The sequence below is a fragment of the Leptopilina heterotoma genome, unplaced genomic scaffold (genome assembly GCF_015476425.1).
Source record: "Leptopilina heterotoma isolate Lh14 unplaced genomic scaffold, ASM1547642v1 Lhet_47, whole genome shotgun sequence".
NCBI classification, from domain to species: Eukaryota; Metazoa; Arthropoda; class Insecta; order Hymenoptera; family Figitidae; genus Leptopilina; species Leptopilina heterotoma.
Genome location: NW_025111098.1, coordinates 3727996 through 3751808, shown reverse-complemented (window position 1 = coordinate 3751808; position 23813 = coordinate 3727996). Strand labels below are relative to the sequence as shown.

The following is a 23813-nucleotide window of genomic DNA, read 5'->3' as shown; positions in this document are numbered from 1 at the left end:
GAATACTTGAAGTTAGACACTTTAAAAATACAAATAAGTCAAAATTAGAGAACTATAGACATTGTGAGGTAAATCCTCACTTAAATTGATGCTTGAGAACTGTACTTGGGAACGGTCAAAACTGAACCAATTCTAACAAATGGTTGTTCTAATTTTTAGAATTTAGGCCATAATAATGCGTCTCGTTGTGAGGAGTGTCCCCACTTTAGGGAATATGATGACAAAAATTAAGAGCGTAGCAGGAGTGACGTTCCTTGCGGGGAAAAATAAAAATTCAAATTTTCTTATTTCGCGTTGTCTGCTTTTGTTGTGTCGTGACCACAACATGATGCGTTTGAAGTTTATTTGAATTCATTTTCAAAATTATGTTTGATAAACAAAAAATTATTTAATTTGAAAATAATTTTAAATACTTCTGTTTTGTATATAATATTCGTGTTTTTCAAAGACGAAAATTTTTAAGTTGTGAAACGTTTGGTGAACAGTTAAATAAGTTAACGTTTTTGAATACTATGGAAATTATTGTATATTTGGATAAGGAAATAATGCCATTTTCAAAATTTATAAAAATTTCTAATATTCAAGAAGTAAATAATCTTTTAGAGACTGTTGAAAAATTAGAATTGTGAATTTAGAAATAAATAAGTGATATTTTCTAATTAGACAACAGACATATATATATATATATATATATATATATGGGTGATTCTCCTGAAAGGGACCACTTCACGTGTCTCCAAAATGAGGTTCATTATTTAAATTAATTTTTCATTAATATTTTATCAAGTTTAAATTTTTTGAAAAATTTATTTATAATCTACGAAGATTTATCTATCTTTATATAATCTTCTATTGCTTATATTTAAATTTCTTCCTATTTAAAAAACATATTTAATTTTGTCATCGAAGTTTGGTTAAACAGAATGTATATTTTATAATTATATTTTAACGTATTTAAATAATTTCAACATATTTATGATATATATCAAATTAAAGTTCAGAATATAAGGATTATTTTTTACTTACATTTGTTTAAAATAAGATAAAAAAAGTTATTTAAATTATTAATTAAAATAGTATTATCAATGAGAGTAAAAATTAAATTCATCTCCGAAGCCTCATTTTCTATATAATAACATCATATTTTTTAACGTTTTAAACATAATATGTAATCGATGTGAAAATATTTGATGATTAAAACTAAAAATATTGTTTAAAAAATTGTAATATTTTTAGAATTAGAAAAAATGAGAATTTTTTCATTAAATTATCAATTCATCTCCGAAGCCTTTTTTTATATTTGATAGGCGTTTTCTTTTGTTTTTAATTTTTTAATCATTGTTTTGAAATATTTAACCCTCAAATTAAATTATTAATTTAATAAAAATAAAATATACAATCAAAAAGTGCAATAAATTAAAACATAACAATTTATTATTAAAAAAAAATATTCCTACCGAGTTTTTTTTACAAAATAATTAATTTAAAAGTTATAATTAATTATACTTAACCTCTAGAACACATGATAATAAAATGTTCCTGGAGGTCTTATTTCTGAAAATTAATTTTGCGCCACTTATATTTTTATCTTTAAACATTTTCTAAACTTATTTATGAAAGAAAAGTAACAAAAAAAGAATAATTTGATTTTTTGGAAATTCAACCAAAAAAGGGTCCCTTTCAGGAGAATCACCCATATATATATTATCAATTACACAGTGCAACAGCATTTTTATTTTTGAGATCGGATAGGGTGATTCTTGTAGGTTTTTTGATGCTAAACGCGAATCCGTAATCAGAATTGTCCCATCACTCTAGGTTTTCGAGAAATTTGACCTCGAAAATTAAAGAAATGCCGTTTTTGAGGTACTTTTTGATTTCTTATTAGGGTACAAAATTTTTTTCTTGGGATTTCATGATATGTATACGAAAGCTCATATCTTCCTCAATAATTTCCAATTTCGACCTTTCAAAAATTTAGATTTTTCGATGAGTTATCCTTGTTTGAAATTCGCGTCTCAACATTTTATTTGCTTATAACATTTTTATAAACAAATAAGGTGGTTTCAGTCTGATTAAAATCAGCAAAAATCACAGACTGCAGTATTGTAAAAATGTAATCACTAATCTGAAATTACCTTCTTAGACATAATTGGTTTATACAACTCAGGCGTATTATGGTCACTTTATCTACCTGTACAGGCGCGTACTAAGTTCCCCCTTATAACCCAGCAGTCAATAAAGTAACCATTATAGCCCTAGGGAGATAAAGGGTACATTATTGACCGCTCACAGGTCAATAAAGTACCCTTTATCTCCCTAGGGCAATAATGGTTACTTTATTGACCAGCTGGGTTATATGGGAGAACTTAGAATGCACAGGTACAGGTATCATAGAGTAACCATAATACGCCTTTGTTGTATAAAGCAAAGTATGCAACAAGGGAGGTTGCACTCCCGAGTGCAACGACTCGTTTTTCAATATTGTGCTCGGTACATAAACTCGGACTTACCTCCCTTGTTGCATAATGTACTATTTTTGTTATGATTATTCAAAAGTAAAGAGAAAAACAAAACTTTTTTTCTCTTGTCAAAAAATGAAAAGAAGCAATATTTTTTGAGTTATCTGACATTAAAAATATATCTTCATTTAAAAAATGAAAATTTTGAAAATTCATAACTCAAAAATTTGGCCTCTAAAAAAATAATAAAAAAATACGTATCTGTTTTTTTCAATACAGAATAGAAAAAAAATATTTTTGGCCGATTTTAAGAGGTCGACTGAAATCTCACGTGGAATTGCCCATATATTCCATTTCCCAATAATATTTATATTTATTTTATTACATATCTGAATAAAATATCTTAGAAATTTGAAATGCTATATTAAAAGCAGAATTATAAAGCGCATGAAAGTTGGCATCACCGGCATCACTGACGTCAGCGTTGTCAGCTGATCATAGCGTCCGATATTTTGAGATTCATTCGTTCGGTTACGTTCAGTTACGTTTGTTGAGAGAAGTTGAAGGCTTTGCGACAGACCATGTGCAGTAATAATGTACATAAGGTAAAGGTCCCAATTATGGGACAATTTACAATTTTGTCCCTATTATGAGACAGTATTACAAAAAATAAAATAAATGCAATTAAAATTGGTCATAAGAAATTTCTACTTACTTCAAAAAATTTTACACGTTATAAGAATAATTATTTATGTATAGCATTTAATTTAATAAGAAATGTTTAATTGCAATTTAGCTTTTAAATTAAGGTAGGCCAGGTTTTCCGTCAGACTACCGTCCCACATTAGGTACACTTATTATTTGTATGTCCCTATTATGAGACACACAGCAAACATAACCTCAAATATTTTCAGTATTTTCACATTAATTTTCTACCACAAAAATTAGTTTTATAATTATTTATTAAACCAGAATTCGTTTATTGTATTTTATTCTTTTTAATTAATATTCAAATTATTAAGATAAGTCAATAGAATTGTAATTACTTATTAAATTAAATAAATGTCTCATATTAGGAACATTCATTTTGGGACACCCGTACATACCCGTTACATAGTCCCATAATTAGTGCAGTGCAGAGTTTCAAAATTTAATTAATATTATTTTTATTTCAAGAAAAATAACCATTTTAGGGTCTAAATATTATTCATAACATATAAATCTTTCAATCTATACCGTAATTATTTATATTAACACTCCTAATTCCAAGAAATTTATCATAGAAATTTAGTTTAGCTTAAACCGCGTCCCATAATAGGGACCTTTACCTTACTACACTGTTTATTTAGAAAATGATGTTAAAACCGTTAAAAATAATAAGTGATTAATATTTAATGCTGTTCAGAAACAAGTGCATTAAAACAGAAGAACCTCAAATTAATGTCCCAGTTCTGCTTATTCACTTTTAAAAGTGAATTACTGTCATGCATAGCATGAAACGCCAGTGAATATTACAAATAAAGAAATGAAAAATGCAAAAAATTAAACTTGGATTTGCTTTATAGGATATGTGCAGGTATTGAAATGGCGGTCATCTAGTGACAATCTAGTAACTTTATCCTTTTACTTTGATAAAATAAGAAAACTTTTTTTGGGTAGAAATGTATTATAAGAAAGAATTTCAACATAGATCTATATGGATAGAAATTAAAAGATATAAAATGATAAAAAAATGTTTCTTTGGGATGGATTTAAATAGATAGAAAATTCTGGACAGAAAAAGATAATTTTTAAAAGGTGCAAAGTATATACTTTAGTAAGGAAAGAAAACTTTTATCCATTCTTATCCATCAGTTTTTATCTACTTCTATCTTTCTACTTTCAACAGGGTATACAGGGGGTAAATTTTCTCAAGTGTACTAATTTTTTGTTCAAGAGGATCCTTTTTTCTCTTTTTTTTGTACCGAAAGAAAGCTTAAGATGTGTATTTTCAATATCTGAAACGAAAAAAATGATGTTTTTTTTTGTTTTCGAATTATTAATTAATTAATAAAAATTGAAATATTTTACAACAAAATAAAGATAACAAAATTCTGATGTAACTACTGTAAAGCATTATAAAATCCGCATCTGACGAGCCCAATATGAAGTATTTTGGATAAATTGACTTTTTACAAATAAATAGGGGAGACTGGGGCGAAAGGTTAAACTGTAAAAACAGTTATAATTCATTATCTTGCGAACGTAAATAGTTAGAGGATTGCAATTTTAATTATAGAATGGTGTTGGCACCCTAAATAAATGTCCGGAGTTATGTGACATTCTGTTCATTTTTGTGGTGTCCATATTTAAATTTTTTTTCACCCTACTTTTGAAAATTTTTTCGTAAAATAAAATATCAACTTTTAAGTATATATTTTTTGAATTTATTCTCATCGCGATTTTCTTAGGTCCTTATTTGGGTCCCTTGAAGAGATACCTGAAGGTATTTGCTAAATATCTTTAGTCAGATTTTTTATATTTGTTCTTAAAGCCAGAAACGCACCCTGGGGCGAAAAGTTAAATGTATTTTTACATGTTGTTAAAAATTTTGTTTTTATTTTTCGTTTTTTTGGGTTTATTTATTTAAAAATTATTTATTTGACATTAGGCAAGTACTCTGTCAATAAACAAAACTGCTCACGTGAAATAAACCAAAAAAAATTTTGTTGTTGTTGAAATTTTAGTTTATTAACTTTATAACTGTTCTAAATCTTTTGTTAAATAAACACAGATCTTTTATTAACTAAATTACTTGTTTACGTATACTTTAACTTATCTACTACTTAATACCTATCAGAAAATAGTTTTAGTAGGCTAAAAATAGAATTTAACATTTAGCCCCAGCCATTTAACTTTTCGCCCCAGCATTTTTGTTAAAAAAACAAAATTTTCAAAAAGGACAAAACATGTGTTTTATGCGAAAATATCAGAAACTTTTTTATTGAAAGTTGTAGAGGACAAGTTGCCCTACAATATTGATATATATAAATATTTACATCTAAGCTGATTATATTGCCTAAAAAAATCATTTATGGAAAATTTAACCTTTTGCCCCAGTCTCCCCTATTTATAAAAATTAATTAACAAATGAATATCATTTATAAAAATAAAGATTGTTTTTATAAAATTGTTAGTTTTTTAAACAAATTTTTATACAATTTTTTTTTTAAATGTAGTTCAGTTATTTACAACGATTGTTTTAATAAAATATTCAATACCTTATGCTGGTGTCGCGCAGCATAACTATATTCCCGGCCTAATATTTTTTGACATTTTCTAAAGATCATTTTCGTTTATTTGAACGTTCAGAATTTTAGTAAATCTTATAACAGTTACAAAATACAAGCAAGAAAATAAAGAGTAATGGAAAAGATAAAAAAATTAAAGTAAGTGAGATCTGTATATTTAAGGAAAAAATTTTTAATAGCTATTAAAAAGGAGCAAAAGTGTCAAATGAGAATTGACTATACGTTAGAAATATTTGATAATAATTGCTTTAGAATATTTTATCAGAGTATTATTTTATATTATGAGACTAATTAAATTATTATAATAAAACCAAGTATCTTTCTTCTTGTGATACTAGTTTACTATTGAATTCGTCCATTTATTATAATGCATAAAATTTTTTTAATTCAAGTTCTTGCGATATTTATATTTATATTTTTAAAAACTATTATTATTCCTTTTAATTTTTTACATTTACTACATTTTAATTAAGTAACTATTACAAAAATCCAAAAAGCAATAAATAAATTATCCGCGATATTTACCGCGCGATAATACACTCACTAACGATATTTGCCACGCGAAAATACCCTCAAGTCATACTAAGTCCCGCCAGATTACAAGCATTTGAGTCTTCTATTTAATTATTTATTTAACGATTAAAACTATTTTCTATAACATTGGAAATTTTTTTTTAAAGAAAAGAAAGCTTAAATATTCATTAAAAAAAAAACAAAGCCATATACATTTATTTATAATTTTTAAACCACTTGGATGTATGACGTATACAAAATTCCTCGATAATACCCACATTTACCCTATTGAAGGTTACTGATTTTTCTTTTTTTTAAATTAATCCTTGGAGTTTTGCACATCAATACATCGTAATTTAATCTTATAAAAACATTGAAACATTTTGTCTAACGGACAGAGTGCTTAAAAAAACTACCACTTTATCTTTATTTTCATAAATGATATTCATTTGTTAATTAATATTTATAAATTATGGACATTCCATGTCAACACGGACAGAGCTCCAAACAAAAATTGCATTAATGGATTTAAACGTTCTAGGGCTTAAAAAATTTGTAAATTTATGTACTTTAAGATGCCGATGGGCGATTTTTGAAAAATTCCATTTCCGATGCCAATAGAGCTGTCAAAAGTCAAAAGGTCCAAAAATCTCCAAATACTTTTATGAATTTAAAGGTAAAAACGAGGTAAATTATTCTGTAACTCATTCTTTAACAGTTTTTAGGGCCCCTGATTATAAATCTAAAGTTTTTTTTTAAAATACAAAATGGCGTATCCAATATGGCGGCCAAAATTCAAATTTGATCAGATTCGATTCAAACTTGTTACTCGGGGGGTTTCTAGGGTCGCTGATTACGAATCTGAAGTCACTTTTTAAAAATTCAAAATGGCGGAAAATTTTTTTAAATTTGATTCGATTCCCTTAAAACGTGTTACTCGGAGGCTCATGAGGCCACAGATTACGAATATGAAGTTACTTTGTAGAAATTAAAAATGGTGGACAAATTTTTAAATTTGATAAGATTTAATTAAAACTTGTTTCTCGGGGGTTTTTAGCGTATCTTATTACGAAGTCACTTTTAAGAAATTCTAGCTTCATACTGTTCTATAATGTAAACGATTTGTTATTATTACAAGCTTTAAGCGAATTGTATCAAATTTGAACATTTTTTTCAGTCATATGGGATCCGCTATTTAAAATTTTTAAATTGTGATTTCAGATTTGCAATCAGATATCCTAAAAACCCCCGAGTAACACGTTTTAATTAAATCTGATCAAATTTAAAAATTTGACCACTATATTGGATCCGACATTTTTAATTTCTAAAAAGTGACTTTATATTCGTAATCTGTGGCCCCATAAGCCTCCGAGTAACACGTTTTAAGGGAATCGGATCAAATTTGAAAATTTTTTCTGCCATATTGGATCCGCCATTTTGAATTTTTAAAAAGTGACTTCAGATTCGTAAATAATCAGCGACCCTAAAAACCCCCGAGTAACAAGTTTGAATCGAATCTGATAAAATTTGAATTTCGTCCGCTGTATTGGATCCGACATTTTTGATTTCTTTAAATAAAAACTTTAGATTTATAATCGGGGACCCTAAAAACTGTTAAAGAATGATTTACAGAATAATTTACCTCGTTTTTTGCTTTTAATTCATAAAAGTATTTTGTGATTTTTGGACCTTTTGACTTTTGACAGCTCTATTGGTATCAGAAATGGAATTTTTTTAAAAACTCCTATCGGCATCTTTAAGTACATAAATGTAGAAATCTTCTAAGCCCTAGAACGTTTAAATCCATCAAAGCAATTTATGTTTGTAGCTCTGTCCGTGTTGACGTGGAATGTCTCACGGAAAAAAATTTCCTGTGAAAATTACAAGATTTCCTGTGCCATCTATGAACGGCGGTTGTAGTATCCACAAACGGCTGAGTATGGGAAATACACAAACCAGAATGAGTCTTGTCACAAACTTCAGTTTATGATTCAACAGCTTAAACAGTCACGCAGCAGACGACAACCAGACGTTCACTTGAATTTTCTTGCGCATGCGTGGATTTCTTGGTGTTATAACAGATTGGTTTGTGGTACACACAAACCAGCTTGTTGGAAACACAAAACTCGCCTGCATAAAGCACAACTTAACCTATTTGTATATTTTACGAAAAAGTTTGTGTTTTCTATAAGAAATTTTTTTCCGTGCTCATATTGGTTGGCAACACTGGACAGTTCTCGACCTCCAACACCGTGAATAAGTGAATATAATTTACTTATTAATAAGTGAATATAATTCACTTATTTCATAAGTGAATATAATTCACTTATTTCATGTGTGAATATTCACTTATTCTACGTGGAAGAGTTTTGAAACATGGAATAAGTGAATATTTACTTAAAATAAGTGAAATTTCACTTATTCAGATTTAGAGAGTACCCTACTAAAAATAAAATCAGGAATCGTCATGAATGGTCAGAATTTCTGAACATTCCTGAACAGTCTCACCACTACTGACGTTTTCGAACGTTTCTCACCATTCCTAACTAAATACTTTCCAAGCTCCTCCCACTTTACTCCCACCATTTTCGAAGCTGTGACCATTTCTGAAATTCCTGACAATTTCTGAAATTCTTGACTATTTCTGAAATGTGTGAACACATAACCTATAAAAATTTTGGTACATCTTTCTAATTTTGGTAAAGTCTCATGAAAATTTATATATACATATAAAATCTTTCAAATTTATTTTTTACATTTCAGAATACATTATTCTATTATAAAAATTGTTCTTTTAACTTAACAAAAGTTCTCATTTTTCAAATTGGTATAATTATTGAATTAATTATACAGCAAAAGTAGGTAAATAAATCAAAACATTCGGCGCATTCTTTTAACATTATTTAATATATTTATTTAATGTATATATTTATAATATATTAATTTAATATATGTATATTTACTTGTAATTATTTAATATAGTTAATTAATAATAAATTTTGTTTCATAATATTAGTAATTTGCTATACCAGTCAGTACTTATTATGAGAAGTATTTGCATTATAATTGAAATACAGTTATATTTAAATTATTATTAATCATTAATAGAATAATTTCTTACTATAATGATTATTAATAATTTAAATTTAAAATTTATAAAAATTTCAATATTGCATTAATAATTCATTATTATTATAAATTATAATGTTAAATTAAATTAATATTAAATACTAAATTCATTTTAAATGCAGATATAATAATAATTATTATTAATCTGTATTCGTATTATAGTTTATAAAACATTCCAAATTGTAAAGTTAAGACTTAATTTATTATTGATTCAATTAATAATGTTAATTTTTATTAATTCACATAACCTATTATGACTAAATTGAAATATAATTAATTAATAAAAATTATTTAACAGTTTATTCTGATTTATTGATAATATTGGTAATTGAATTTTACTATTTTACCGTTCTTTATATAGACAGTTGAATCCAGAAATATGTAAGTCGGTTCGGTAGTCGCAGTCGTTAGGGCAGTTAGTTTAGGCACTAGGTTAGATCATGCGTCGGGGTTCGATCCCCGTAGGGTCCAAATTTTAATTTAATTCCGGGAATTAGTTTCAAGTTGTTCCGTATGTAAACAAACTGATATTAATTAATAAAATATATTTTTTAAAATTAATTTGTTGCAACTTTTTGCATATTGTTTAAATAAATAAAACAGAAGTGGCTTAAAAATATGGTCAAAAATGAGATACAAATGGTCTCAAATAGTCACCAATTATGGGCGGGGTCAACAAAGAGGAGGGGATAGTAGCAAACTTGTGACCACTTTAAACTTCCTCCTGATCAGTTGTGATAGATTTCTGACGAGATCCATCCAGAATCGTAAGAAAACTGGATTAAAGTGGTCAGGCGGCCTGGCCATTTGTCTGACCATTCCTAATTTTATTTTTAGTAGGGTATACTTATCCAAAATCTTCAACCCCCTCCCCCCTCTACAATTTTTTATAAAATTTCATAATACTTGGTGGTTGAAGTACTCATACATAGTACTAAATACTGTGAAAATATTAGCCTTATCCAACAACTTGCAATTTTGACATTGGTACACTTGAAAAATTTTTCCTCACAGGTCCACCAGCCCGACTCGCTTATGATCCTAGCAGAGTCAAGTTACTGCCTGACCAACAGCGACAAGGTACCCAGTAAAAAAAAATTCGATACACGGGCCCCGGAATTCGTATACGAGCTCGGTAGCTCGTATGAGAAATATGAGAAAACTCTCATACGAGCCTTTTCCGTAATGAGAAGTGTATAGATACTTGTATACGAGGTGACTTTTAAAGCATTTTTCTTAATATAACACTATTTTAAAGTAAATGTAGATAATAGAAATGAATTTTTAAAGTAAAACAAAGCTAAATTTATAAGGGAAATGAAGTTTTAAGAAAAAAAGGATAATTTTATTCAAAAAATTTATTCACACTGAAAAAAGGTTAGAATTTGATAATTCCTTGTTACTCTAACTAACCGACATTAGATATTTCTCGTATACGATAAGCAGATTTTGTATTAAATTTAATTATTTTATATAAGAACATATATATAATAAATAAATAATAATATATTATTAATTAGTAATGAAAAAAACTTATTTATTCTACCGCAATACAAAATCGTGCTTACCGCATCTGAGAAATATCTAATGTCGGTAAGTTAGAGTAACAAGGAATTATCAAATTCTAACCTTTTTTCAGTGTGAATAAATTTTTTGAACAAAATTATTCTTTTTTTCTTAAAACTTCATTTCCTTTATAAATTTAGCTTTGTTTTACTTTGAAAATTCATTTCTATTATCTACATTTACTTTAAAATAGTGTTATATTAAGAAAAATGCTTTAAAAGTCACCTCGTATACAAGCATCTATACACTTCTCATTACGGAAAAGGCTCGTATGAGAGTTTTCTCATATTTCTCATACGAGCTACCGAGCTCGTATACGAACTCCGCGGTCCGTGTATCGAATTTTTTTTACTGGGTATATGACAACCCCTTTCCTACCAACCTACATGTGCCGTTGCGACTCAAGTAGGCAAATTGCATACGAGCTTTCAATCACGACAAAAAGGGATAGGAAATGCAAGAAGATTGTTGCCCAATGAAATGTATAAGCAGTTAGTTGCACTCGTATTGACCCCCAGAATATGAGCACGCGGTAAAAATTTGTTCTCGACAATTTTGAGTTATTGCTACAGATATTTATATTTCTATAAGTTCAAGTTGAAGGTTTAAGCTCTCATTTAAGCTATATTTAAACTGTTTATCACGTCGCATTTTAAGAGAAACAAAATTTATTGTAAAATTTAATTATTTATACCTTTTGAGCAGTCGTCTCCAGAATAATTTGGTTCACAAAGACAAGTCTGTGTTTCCAAATCAAAAGTGCCATGTCCGCTGCAATCTGGCAAACATTGTAATGCTTCCTTGTCCATTTGGCTACACGCAGGACCTTTCCAGCCTTTCTTACATATACAAGATCCATCAGCGCAAAAGCCATGTCCTGAACAAGTTGGATGAGGACAATCTATTGTTTCACAAAATTTTCCTTTATATCCTCTCACACAATTACATTTTCCATTTATACAATGACCATGTCCATTGCAGTCAGGAACTTCACATTCGTCATGACGTAGAGAACATTCCTTTCCCTTCCAACCAGGATTGCACTGACATTCGCCATTGATATATTCACCCCGTTGGCTGCAGAGAACAGGACAAACACTCTCACTACAATCATCTCCGCCAAATCCAGGATTACATTGACAATGCCCTAATAAGCATTCTCCTTTACCGCTGCAACCATTGGGACAATTATGTGTCATATCTTCAGCTATCACAGCTATAAAGGATACTTCTTGTGGATCTCCGTCGTCATTGTATAATGAAAGGAACCAATGGCCAGGTTCCATGTAATGTGTTACTTCTTTCTTCATCGAGGGCTTTTAATAGTAAATTAATTTTTAGAATAACAAAATAATAAATGGAATAGAGTGAATCCTTGATAGTTGTTAAATTATTTAATCCTTTAGATTTCGAAAACGAATACCCTCTGGGAAAAAACCATGTTTCATGTCTGCCACATAATGTTCTAGAATATTATTTTGACATCCATATTCTTAAAATGTTTTGGAACATTATTTGGCGGACATGAAACGTTCTAAAAACGTATTAAGAACGTTTTTGGAGCGGATATTGTTTTTTGCCCAAAAGGTATTTGCCCACACTGCACCGAAGATTTCCTGAAACTCGACAGGACCTCATTCAGCGAGGCTAGAAACATTGAGTCGCGATGTTCATGGGAGATTGTGTGGATGTTCAAATGTCCACATAAAAATAATAATAAAAATATTTATTGAAAAAGAATTATAATTATTATTCATATTCAATTCATAAAAGTTTTGATTCCATATTTAATTCCGTTTCACGTTTTGCTTAAACGGAATAAAAAGTTATTTAACTTGGCTGTTAAAGATATTCCTTACGTAGACTTACGAAATATGGGAAAAATCAGGTAGAGGAGACTAGGTGCAGTTGTTACAATTTTGATAAAAACAGTTACTGTGATTAGAGTTTAACTCCAATTTGTTTGGTCAAACGATTAAATCAAAGGTATATTATCTAGTTATAAAAGGCAATAATTGATTTAGCTCTATATCTATCCCTATTGAAAATCCCCATATGGGAAACCATATGGGAAACCACATGGGATCCTATGTCAAAAACCATGTAAAACCCTACTTCCATGAAGGAAACCACGTGGTTTACCATGTGGTTTCCCATGTCAAACCATATGGGAAATTGAGACAGGATTTTAGTTAGGAATAGACATGGGGAATTTGAACAGTTCATCCATGCATAAAACCATATCAAATCCCACATGTTTTTCCCAGTCAAATCCTAAACCGAATCCCATGTGAAAAACAGTATCATTTATTTATAATTATTTTCCCAAGTCAATCCCCAAGTGAAAAACAGTATCATTTATTTATAATTATTTTCCCATGTCAAATCCTAAACCAAATCCCATGTGAAAAACATTATCCGCCTTATTGAATATCCCTACATGGGAATCCACTTGGAATTTTACAAGGGATTTCACATAGGATTTTATATGGGAATTGACATAGGATTTCATGCAAGATTTCACCTAGGATTTAATGAGACATCACATAGTATTTTATTAAAGATCCAATGAAGAAATTTTCAAAGGATTAAAAATTATTTAATAAAAAATTAAATAATATATAGTATTAGTGTTACAAGTCATCAAAAAAGTAAAAAACGATAATTTGAAACACGTCCTCTCTGCTACAGGTTCTCAGCTTTTATATACTTCCAGAATCGTCTCAACAGCGAGAGAAGTCACTTTCGCCACCTAGCGGTGAAAGTATAGGAGCGACAGTAATCTTTAACATTACTAAGGAAACCATGTGGAATACCACGTAGGATTCCATGTGGTTTCCTACGTGGGGATTTACATGGGATTTTACTTAGGAATTTATTTGGGAATTTATTTCTACTTAAATTCCTAAGTAAAATCCCATGTAAATCCCCACGTAGGAAACCACATGGAATCCTACGTGGTATTCCACATGGTTTCCTTAGTAATGTTAAAGATTACTGTCGCTCCTATACTTTCACCGCTAGGTGGCGAAAGTGACTTCTCTCGCTGTTGAGACGATTCTGGAAGTATATAAAAGCTGAGAACCTGTAGCAGAGAGGACGTGTTTCAAATTATCGTTTTTTTACTTTTTTGATGACTTGTAACACTAATACTATATATTATTTAATTTTTTATTAAATAATTTTTAATCCTTTGAAAATTTCTTCATTGGATCTTTAATAAAATACTATGTGATGTCTCATTAAATCCTAGGTGAAATCTTGCATGAAATCCTATGTCAATTCCCATATAAAATCCTATGTGAAATCCCTTGTAAAATTCCAAGTGGATTCCCATGTAGGGATATTCAATAAGGCGGATAATGTTTTTCACATGGGATTTGGTTTAGGATTTGACATGGGAAAATCATTATAAATAAATGATACTGTTTTTCACTTGGGGATTGACTTGGGAAAATAATTATAAATAAATGATAATGTTTTTCACATGGGATTTGGTTTAGGATTTGACATGGGAAAAACATGTGGGATTTGATATGGTTTTATGCATAGATGAACTGTTCAAATTCCCCATGTCTATTCCTAACTAAAATCCTGTCTCAATTTCCCATATGGTTTGACATGGGAAACCACATGGTAAACCACGTGGTTTCCTTCATGGAAGTAGGGTTTTACATGGTTTTTGACATAGGATCCCATGTGGTTTCCCATGTGGTTTCCCATATGGGGATTTTCAATAGGGATTATTTAATTAACTACAAGCATTTGAGTGACAGCGTGTAAATTGTAATAACTGCACATAGTGAATGTCGGTTGTTACAATACCAAGAATCATCTATAACATTTCTAAATTGAAGACAAATAATTTCTTATAACAACTTTTATTAATTATTCATAATTTTTGACTCAACGTAATAGTACGTGACAGTTCCATAGAGATGGCAGCATTAATATTGTTTCGAAATGAAAGAAACTTAAAAAAGTTTTTTTTCATTAATTTTAAAGACGAATTTAGAAAAACCATGAGATTTTTCATAAAAAATGAGTGTGATTACATTTTTGACAAATATTTTACATTTCAAACGAATCTGATGAATTTTGGAAAAAATATCCGTTCTCATTATCACTTGTACCAACTGCACAACAGGTACATTTTTTACAATAAAACACTTTATTAAAAAAGTATGCACTAAATGTGGACAACCAAGGCAGTTTTTTAAAGCTTAATCCTCATAGAATTGATATTAAAAAATTTACTTTGTTAAGTATAAAGGTCTATTAATTATTTAAAAAATATCAGGCAGAGAAATATTTACTTTTGGCCTTTAAAAACCAATGTGCCAATTTTTTTACTTGTAAAGCTTGCATATAATTTTTAAACATATTGCAGTAAGTTCGTACATAAAAACTAAACATTTTTCTCTTTGGAACCCCATCTCTATAACTAACTGTTTCTGAGATATTCCATTTGTAACAACTGCACAGCATAACAACCGCACCTAGTCTCCCCTATTAAATGTAATTCATTTTTTTAATTCCAATCGATTCCAGCCTTCTTGCCGGGATAGTTATAAAAATTTTGTTTGATAATTATACACGTATAAACCAATATTGTCCGAATATTGACTGAACATCGCGAGTCAATATTTGGAGTTAAATTTTTGCTGAAGGCTGATATTTAATATTCTGTTTATGTGGACATTTGAACATCCACACAATCTCCCATGAACATCGTCACTCAATGTTTTTAACCTCGGTAAACGAGGTCCTGTCGAGTTTCAGGAAATCTTCGGTGCTGTGTTGGTGGTTTTTGTATTTCAGCAGTATCTATAAATAAGCTCAGTGTATGTTCACATAGAGCAATTAGTGAATAATAGGTAATAATTGTTTTGAAATATTCTCAGTTAGCATTCAAACATTCATACATTTTTGAATGTAGTCTTATATGCTCAGCAATAACAATACGTGAATTTCAAATATTAAAGAATAAACGATAGAACAACTTACAAAGATTTCCTGTGATCATTATCATTTCATAATCAATTAAATAAAATTTGAAGCATACAAAAAGTTTTTGTTGAAAAATATAATACCTACTTTTTAATAACAAAATACTGAGAAGCAGAAAGCAATTTAGTAAATTTTCTAAATATTTTTCGCAATTTAACTTTAGAAATTATATCTTCCTCTTTTATACTCACATGAGATGCTCGAGTAGTACGAGCTTTGAATCCACTCAACACTTCTAAAAGATCATATTGCGTATGTGTTGGTAGGGCATTTCTTCTCGCGTAAACACCTATACTAGCACCACGTGGAATATTGTAGTCGAAACGAACGTACGCTGCTTCTGATTGGTAAAACTGCATATTCCAGTAACTGTAGGCTGAAATCTGCTTGTTAAGTCGCTGCCCAATTCTTATTTGAGCAAAAGTTGTACCATCAGGTGGAAATGATCTAGCAGGAAAAGTTTTTCCTCCTATTCATAAAATAATTGTATTTAGAATGATAAATAAAAAAAGTTAACAAGTTTGTATTTATTAATAATTATTCAGTTCGTCGAAAATTGAAGAATATAACACAGTTGAAACATTTCCACAATAAAAAAAATTTTGGAATGTGTAATTTTACAATTAATATAAGAAATTTAATAATTTACTTTGTTAGGCAGTTTTAAATTAACTTGAATGAAAGTACAAATTACTCATATTTAAAGTGACTTATTCGTAAGAAATAAATATACAACTCTTGATAGTATTATAGGATTTTTTTAAAGATAATGCTCTGTTTTTATAAAATATATTAACATGCAAAAAGCTATATAAATTTGCAAAATTAATATTATCAAAAAGCAAGAAACAGCAATTAAAGGGGAATCTAGGTAAAATTAATAAGATATTAAAAGGCAGAGAATATATTAAAATAAAGTATCCAAATACAAAATACATAATGTTCCTGTTTGTCAGACAATAATTGCGGGGCTGCATACAATAACAACCGCTACGCTCGAGCAGTCTTTTTCAAGCCAGCCAGCTCGTGAAAAATGTCAAAAAATTAAAACTTGAAATTTAATTTTTTTTAATGTACTATTTTGTAGATGATAAAAAAACGCATCTTTTTTTCTCAGAAGTTTTGTTCTAAATTGCATATTTCTAAAAATAAAATAAAAAAAAGTCAGAATTTTCTTTTCTTAAATTTAATTAAATTTCAAAACATAAATCATCGTATCTTCGTTAAAAAGTAATAGATTTGCTTTCAATTTAGTATACACATTAATTTAAACCTACTAAAGCCAACAAAATGTTAAAAAAGTTTTTAAAAAAATTTTGTTTAATTATTTTTAATTGTAAATTAAGATTGGTCGATAACCACGCTATGTTATTTTTGGCAATAAAAAGTCTGCAGGGAATTTCAAAATTGAAAGAACTTCTCGTGAGAGATTTGTTAAATTTCTGTTTCAAGAAGTTTTCTGGAAATTTTCAAATCGATTCGTTAAAAACTTTTCGAAAAATTTAAATTTTAAGAAAAACGGGTGGCACATCGCACCGTTTCTATAAAAGGTAATTGAAGGAAACGTAAACGCTTAAATAAATAAAATATATTTTTAGTCTGTATATAATTTCGTATGTTATTAAAATTAACAATTTTTAATACTTTATGAATCTTATGAAACGCATATTTTCAATCTTAATAATTGTATTTGTTATTATAAAATATTGAATATTTAAAAATATTTATATTATAAATATTTTTATAATATCTGTATTTGAAAATTTATTTCTAGAAGGTATTATACGGTTATTTATTAGTTTACTGTGAGTTCCAAATAAGTCTTTAGTGAATAACTGCTTTGTTGACAAACATAGTTAGTGATTATAAATAATGACAAATTATTTGTCTTTAAATAATATGAAATTAGTGAAATACGAAGGCAAGTTAGATTGAATTCGTAATATTAGTATATTTTGTACATTAGTACAAATCGAATGTATTTTATTTCAAGAAAAGTGTGTTCAGTTTTTTAAAAAAATGAGTGATAATATTTCATTTGGGCGTAAAAGAAAAAGAAATGATAATATTTGGAAACGCAATGTAGCAAAAAAGTTCAGAAATGAGGTATGGACAATAATTTTAAAATTTTAAGTAAAATATTTATGGGATACAATATATAATTTTATATTTTATTTTTTAATTAAATTATTTATTGTTTTTACATATTTATAAAATATTAAAAATATTATAAATTAAGTTAATGTTAAATTCTACAGGGAAAAGAATATGTTTCATTGCATAGCAGAAAGACAGTTTGCCGGAAAATATTTGAAGGTCCTACTTCCTGCTGTAAAAACAAATGTTTTGAAACTATTGGCAGACAATGTCAGGAAAAATTATTCAACGCGTTTTGGGAACTTGGGGAATATACTTCGCAGAATGTTTTACTAAGTTCTCTTTTAAAAAAAAAATCCTGAATCTGATAATACGCTAAAAATTTGCAAATGGATTTATCTTTTTTCTTCTCAATGTAAAACTGATGAGCAGACTATCATTTGCGAAAAGTTTTTATTAAATATAATAGGTATTAAAAGAGGTAGACTGAGATTTTTACAGAACAAAATAAAGAAAAATCTTAGTTTAAAAGATGAACGTGGAAAATCAAATCATTTTGTAAAATTATCAGAGGAAATGAAAAATTTAATTCTTGAGCACTGTAAAAGTCTTCCACATTCGAAATCACACTATACTAATTCAAATTTAAATTATTTTCAAGATAGTAGTTTAACTTTAAAAATTTTGTATAAAAAATTTATTGATTATTACAAACTAAAAACCGGAGTTATGAGTTCACCTCTCTCTGAATCGACGTACCAAAAGTACTTCAATCATTCTGTTAATTTTACTTTCCATGTACCACGAACTGATTGTTGTAACGTATGCTTTGAGAGTGAAAAGTCAGGGAATGAAGGCAATGAGGAAATCGAAAATCATAAACGAAGTGTTGCGGAACACACGAAATTAAAAAAAATTATGTTAACTAACTATAAACAAGATTTATGTTTGGAATTCGATTTTGGCCAAAACCTTCCCCTACCGAAACTTCCGGTGTCCGCGCAGTTTTATTCTCGACTAATTTGGCTTCACATATTTAATGTTCATGTACATCGAGATAAAGAAATTTCACCGAGTTACATGTTTTTTTTATGGAAGGCTTTTTAAAGAAAGGAGGGAATACAGTGTTTAATTTTTTGCTTCATGTGATTTTAGAAGAATTAAAAAAAAAATGTTATAATAGAATAATGTTATTTTCGGATGCATGCGGCGGGCAAAATAAAAATTATAATATGATGTTTTTTTTATCTTTACTGTCTGAAAAATTGCAGATTCAGATACAACATTTGTACCCAGTTCGCGGTCATTTCTTTTGCCAATGCGATCAAAATTTTGGTATTTGTGCACAGAAAAAAAAATGATAGAAGTTATTGAAACAGAACACGAATACATAAATTTAATAAGAAATGCGAAGAAACATCCTTTCATTATTGTGCAAAAGGAAGATTATGTTGTTAAAGATTTCGAGAGCAAAATTCAAAATAAATATATAATTCCAAAAGAGCTTCAAATAAGTAAAGTCGTCAAAATTGATTATTTCCCAAACGGTAACGTCAACGTTTATAAAAATTATACAAGTAAGCCAGTTACTTATTTCATTAAAAAATCAGTAACTTTTGATAATTTACAAAAAAGCCGTCTTGCTAAAAAGGTTGGAATAACAAAAGAAAAAAAAGCTGATTTACAATCCCTATTAGGCTATGTATCCGTCGAATCTCAAGAGTACTTTAAAAAATATTTAAAGCAAGTAGGAGTCAAATTAAAAAAAGATAAAGACTAAGTATAAATACTATAGATGTGTTTTAAACACATATAGTTAAAAATTTTAAATGTTCTAACTACATTTTATTTTGAAGACTGAAAATGTTATGCGTTTTTAAAATATTTATAATGTATTAAATTTGAATTATAAATATTAATAACAAATAAAATTAAAAAGACTAAAAAAAACAAATAATATTCTTAAAAGAATGTGAACACATGCGTTTAAAAAGAAAAAATATATACATTTAAAAATATGTAAAAATTGCTTATTAATCGTCAATAATGTTAAAAATATTATTAACAAATGTTATAAGTAAATTTGTGCTCTCATTTTATAATAAAATAACAATGTCTTAATACACTTAGATCAAAAAAGATTTTATTTATTTAAGCGTTTACGTTTCCGTCAATTACCTTTTATAGAAAGGGTGCGACGTGTCACCCGTTTTTCTTAAAATTTAAATTTTTCGAAAAGTTTTCAACGAATCGATTTGAAAATTTCCAGAAAACTTCTTGAAACAGTAATGAACAAATCTTTCACGAGAAGTTCTTTCAATTTTGAAATTCCCTGCAGACTTTTTATTGCCAAAAATAACATAGCGTGGTTATCGACCAATCTTAATGATAAATCGTCCAAGCGCCCATCCTGTCGGAAGGACGTTCCGAAAAAAAGGCTTTTATAAAAAGGGAATTCAACTTTTCTTTTCTGGCACTCTTTGGGATTAAGGTAGACGAAAAGACGAAAAAATACATATTTTTGACTTTTTAAAATAATAATTTAAACCATTTTCCAAAGCCTTCAAACTTGCTATGTTTTTAAACAGTGAAAAAAACATTTTTTCGTAAATTTAATGTAAAATCCCCAAAAATCAATATTTTTTGACCGGACAAGTCTCTTTCTCTTCAGAAACGTTCAAACAATGAAACCTAATTGTTTAATTAAAAAAAATCATTTTTAATATTGTTCAGTATATCCGAGTATAGACTCAGGCGCGAGTCCTTTCGAAATTGCTCTATAAAATTAATATGGAAGCAGATAAATATAAAAATAAATATATCGTTGGAAAGGTAATGAAACAAGCTTTCAAATGATGTAAATATCGAGTCTTTAAATTTATAAACCTGGGCTAAGTAATCTCTTAAATAAAGCGAAAAGCGTCCTGCCGGCAGGACCGGGCTTCGTCATTCTGTGACTAAAAATTATGTGAATTTTTGGAAAACTGAACTTCTTCAAACTACCCGGCCCTTAGTTTTGAACTTACAAGCTCGAAATTTATATGCGCTGAAAGCTTGTTTCGTTACCTTTCCAATGATATATATCATTTTTTATTTATCTGAATCCATGTTAGTTTTCTTTAGTGATTTCGGAGGGACTCACCTGAGTCTTTTTCGTCCTGCCGGAAGGGCGTTGGACGATCTATCATTAATTTACAATTAAAAATAATTAAACAAAATTTTTTTAAAAACTTTTTTAACATTTTGTTGGCTTTAGTAGGTCTAAATTAATGTGTATACTAAATTGCAAGCAAATCTATTACTTTTTAACGAAGATACGATGATTTATGTTTTGAAATTTAATTAAATTTAAGAAAAAAAAATTCTGACTTTTTATTTTATTTTTAGAAATATGCAATTTAGAACAAAACTTCTGAGAAAAAAAGATGCGTTTTTTTATCATCTACAAGATAGTACATTAAAAAAATTTAAATTTCAAGTTTTAATTTTTTGACATTTTTCACGAGCTGGCTGGCTTGAAAAAGACTGCTCGAGCGTAGCGGTTGTTATTGTATTAAGCCCCTCAATTTATAAAATATTTTTTGCCCTATAAGAAAGAATATGACCATTTTTGATATCTATGGACATCAAGATGGCATCCATGTTTTCTCGTAATATTAAATTGGAATCTGAAAATATACATGAAATCGTACATGAAATTATAATTTTTCATTGTTTTTAATATATCGCGGTTTTATAATCTGCCACAATGTATCAAAAGTAACAGTTTTGTAGTTTTAGGTCGGCATTCTTATTCCAGTCATATATTCGATTTAATCTATGGTCATTGCCCGAGTCGAACTTTTAGACCTGCTTACTTCCTGGAAAGTATAATTTAACCCTAACCTGCACCTAAGAAACCCTTCGTGTTCTTTTTTCTTCTGCGTAAGTTCTATTTAACTCTGACAACTCCTTTTTAAGTACTAATTGAACCTTAAACCCTGTATTGCTTCTACTACATTCTTACAATAGCCCAGTGAGAAATTGCCAATAGACTTTAATCGGTCAAATATTGGTTGCCGTGCTGGGCGCCGATTGACTCCCAATATTGGACCAATATGGGCTGATGCTTGGGATGTAACGGGTTCGCCAAGCATCGGTTGTTAATATTGGTCCAATATTGGCCGAATATTGGCAACCAAAAGAAAAAATTTTTTTAAATAAATTTTTTTAATTAAATAATAATAATAAAAAATTAATGTTTATAATTTTTGTTTAATATATTAATTTGTTTAATTATTTATTTTTAATAATTCATGTAAATAATAAATAATTTATTATTTATAAATTATAATTATTTAAAAATGCAGCAGCTATTAGGAAATAGTATTCTGCAAAAAAATTCTATCATTGAAAAATCAATGATAGGCGAGAGATATCTGCGTCATTAAATAGATTCGCAGTTGATAGGCAAGAGATATCCGCGTCATTAAACAGATTCGCAGATATACTCTGGTCACGCGACGAATCTCTCGATACTTATATACACTGGAGTCGCCGTGTCAGTTGCGAGAACGGTTACAGCGTCTCTCTTTCGGCAGAGATAAGAATTGTCACGTAAACTGCTAAATCGCTTTACCGATGGCCTTATTATACCCACAGTTTACGTGACAATTCTTATCTCTGCCGAAAGAGGGACGCTGTAACCGTTCTCGCAACTGATACGGCGACTCCAGTGTATATAAGTATCGAGAGATTCGTCGCGAGACCAGAGTATAGGTATCTGCGAATCTATTTAATGACGCGGATATCTCTCGCCTATCATTGATTTTTCAATGATAGAATTTTTTTGCAGAATGCTATTTCCTAATAGTTGCTGCATTTTTAAAGAATTATAATTTATAAATAATAAATTATTTATTATTTACATGAATTATTAAAAATAAATAATTAAACAAATAAATATATTAAACAAAAATTATAAACATTAATTTGTTATTATTATTATTTAATTAAAAAAATTTATTTAAAAAAATTTTTTCTCTTGGTTGCCAATATTCGGCCAATATTGGACCAATATTAACAACCAATGCTTGGCGAACCCGTTACATCCCAAGCATCAGCCCATATTGGTCCAATATTGGGAGCCTTTATTGGACCGATGATTGGTCTCTTGGCTCCCAATATTGGACCGGTAAGAAATTTCTCACTGGGAGCAAATGTTACGCGCGGAACGAGATATTCAACTTATTATTGTTATGCAAAAATTACAAAATTTTTTATTTTGAAAATTTCACGAAAGCATTTAATTATTTTCTAAAATTTTAATAAATCCTTCGAAAAAATTCAATTATTTTTATAAATTGTAAATTTCTTCGCAAGAATTCAATTAATTTTATAAACAGTAAAATTCTTTGCAGGAATTCAATTATTTTCAAAACAATTTTAATTAAATTCCTTGGATGAATTCAAATGTTTTTATATATTTTCATAAACTGCAATTATTTCCTTAAACTTTAATAAATTCTTCGAAATAATTCAACTATTTTTATAAACACTAAAATTCTTTCCAGGAATTAAATCATTTTTTATCCAATTTAAATAAAATTAAACAAAAGAATTGAATTATTTTCAAAAATTTACATAAAATTCAATTTCAACAAGAATTTAAAATTCTCTAAAAATAATTCAATTATTCTCAAAATATTTTTAAAAAATTCTATATAAAAATGAAATTACTCTTAATGCAATTTTTAAATATATTTGT

General features: G+C 28.5%; 1 protein-coding gene across 4 annotated transcripts in view; it reads right to left on the bottom strand.

The window, feature by feature from the left end:
* The window catches only part of LOC122507463 (teneurin-m), a 312536-nt gene that overhangs the window by 68256 nt on the left and 220467 nt on the right, over positions 1-23813 (bottom strand). For all 4 annotated transcript variants that reach the window (XM_043620183.1, XM_043620184.1, XM_043620185.1 and 1 more), the window contains 2 exons: positions 16162-16439; positions 11655-12276 (listed from right to left, as the gene is read on the bottom strand). In XM_043620183.1, the coding sequence (XP_043476118.1) occupies positions 11655-12276; positions 16162-16439 (900 nt within the window). The remainder of the gene's footprint in view (positions 1-11654; positions 12277-16161; positions 16440-23813) is intronic.